The sequence below is a fragment of the Condylura cristata genome, unplaced genomic scaffold, assembly GCF_000260355.1.
Source record: "Condylura cristata isolate star-nosed mole 26May11 unplaced genomic scaffold, ConCri1.0 scaffold00128, whole genome shotgun sequence".
Classification (NCBI taxonomy): domain Eukaryota; kingdom Metazoa; phylum Chordata; class Mammalia; order Eulipotyphla; family Talpidae; genus Condylura; species Condylura cristata.
This window is the reverse complement of record NW_004567229.1, coordinates 47,533-48,859: the sequence shown is the minus strand read 5'-3', so window position 1 is coordinate 48,859 and position 1,327 is coordinate 47,533. Positions and strand designations below refer to the sequence as shown.

The window sequence follows — 1,327 nt, the reverse complement described above, 5'->3', positions numbered from 1 at the left end:
GATTTTTTGTTGCATAAAACTTACCGAACAATTTATTTATGTGTCCTGTAAGGAAAAAAACAAAATCATACAAAAATATGTTAGAGAACATATCTCCCCCACACAGAAATTCCTCCTTTGTCCTCACTTGACAACAGGAAAGTTAAAATCAAGAACAAATGTACAACATAATGAATGTATTTAAAACACAAAGCTGAATGTTATTAAGAAAGTAAATCTTAAGCATCCTCATCAAAAGTAAATAGAAGTTTGTGACACATGGGGGATCAATGTGGTGATCATTTTGTGATATATATGCATAAAGATCTTTAGGGTGTGGGCCCTCTCTGGTGGCGCAGTGGGTTAAAGCACAGCACTAAGAAGCTTAAGCCACTTCCGCATGAGTTCGATTCCTGCCTACCCTGGAAGAGATCCACAAGGCATGGCAGACCTCTCCTGACCTGCCCGCTGCTCCCCTCAGCAGTGTACTTCTTAGATCTGCCTGCTCTGCTTCCCACTTTGTCTCTGGTGAAGCCTCTCACCCTCCACATCTCTGGCCTTACCCCAGTTCTGTATAAATAAATAAATCTTTAAGAAAAAATTCTTTAGAGTGTATCCTTAAATTTATACAATGGTATATGTGAACAGTCGCATACAATTACACTCAAAATGGTGCATGTAAGAAAACAAAATCTGAGGTCAATACTAAGTTCAGTAGTGGTAGGTTTGGTTGTCATCACTTACCTCTCTGTTGCTGTATTTGTTCTGTATGAAAAAACCAAAGAAACACCACAAAAGCACGTTAGTTAGTGTTTCCCTCTCCCTACCCACAGAGATTCTACTTCAGATCTTGGACCCATTTGACAATAGATACTGAAAACTACAGATATATGTACAGAATAATAGAGTTAATGTGCAAATTTGAAGATAGATCTCAATCACTCTCACCAAAGTAAATAAGGGTATAATATATGAAGGAAGGATGGTAGCTATTCCTTTGTGATAATCACATTGCAACTCACATACATGTCAAATCTTTATGTTGTACATTTAAAATTTATACATTATGTATCAATTATTCCAATAGTACTCTGTGTGTGAGTGGATTAGGGTGATGAACAATATCTGAGATTAATGCTTAACTCAATCAGAGAGGGGTTTTTGCACAGTATTTACTGTGGTGGTAATCACAGTAAGGAATCTGTATAAAGAAAACACAAAAATCAAAACAAATGGGTGTTAGTGTCTTCTAAATACCCATAGAAAACCCACTTCAGATCTTGACAGTTCCTGACAGAACTGTCAGGATACACATATGTATCAACTGTCTCCACAGAACTCTGTTGGT

General features: G+C 37.1%; 1 protein-coding gene across 1 annotated transcript in view; it reads right to left on the bottom strand.

The window, feature by feature from the left end:
* LOC101620366 (butyrophilin-like protein 2) overlaps nucleotides 1–1,327 on the bottom strand; it is a gene marked incomplete at its 3' end in the record, with an annotated part of 47,944 nt that overhangs the window by 6,269 nt on the left and 40,348 nt on the right. Inside the window, exon 5 of the mRNA XM_004695731.1 lies at nucleotides 25–45. Coding sequence (XP_004695788.1) covers nucleotides 25–45 — 21 coding nt within the window. The remainder of the gene's footprint in view (nucleotides 1–24; nucleotides 46–1,327) is intronic.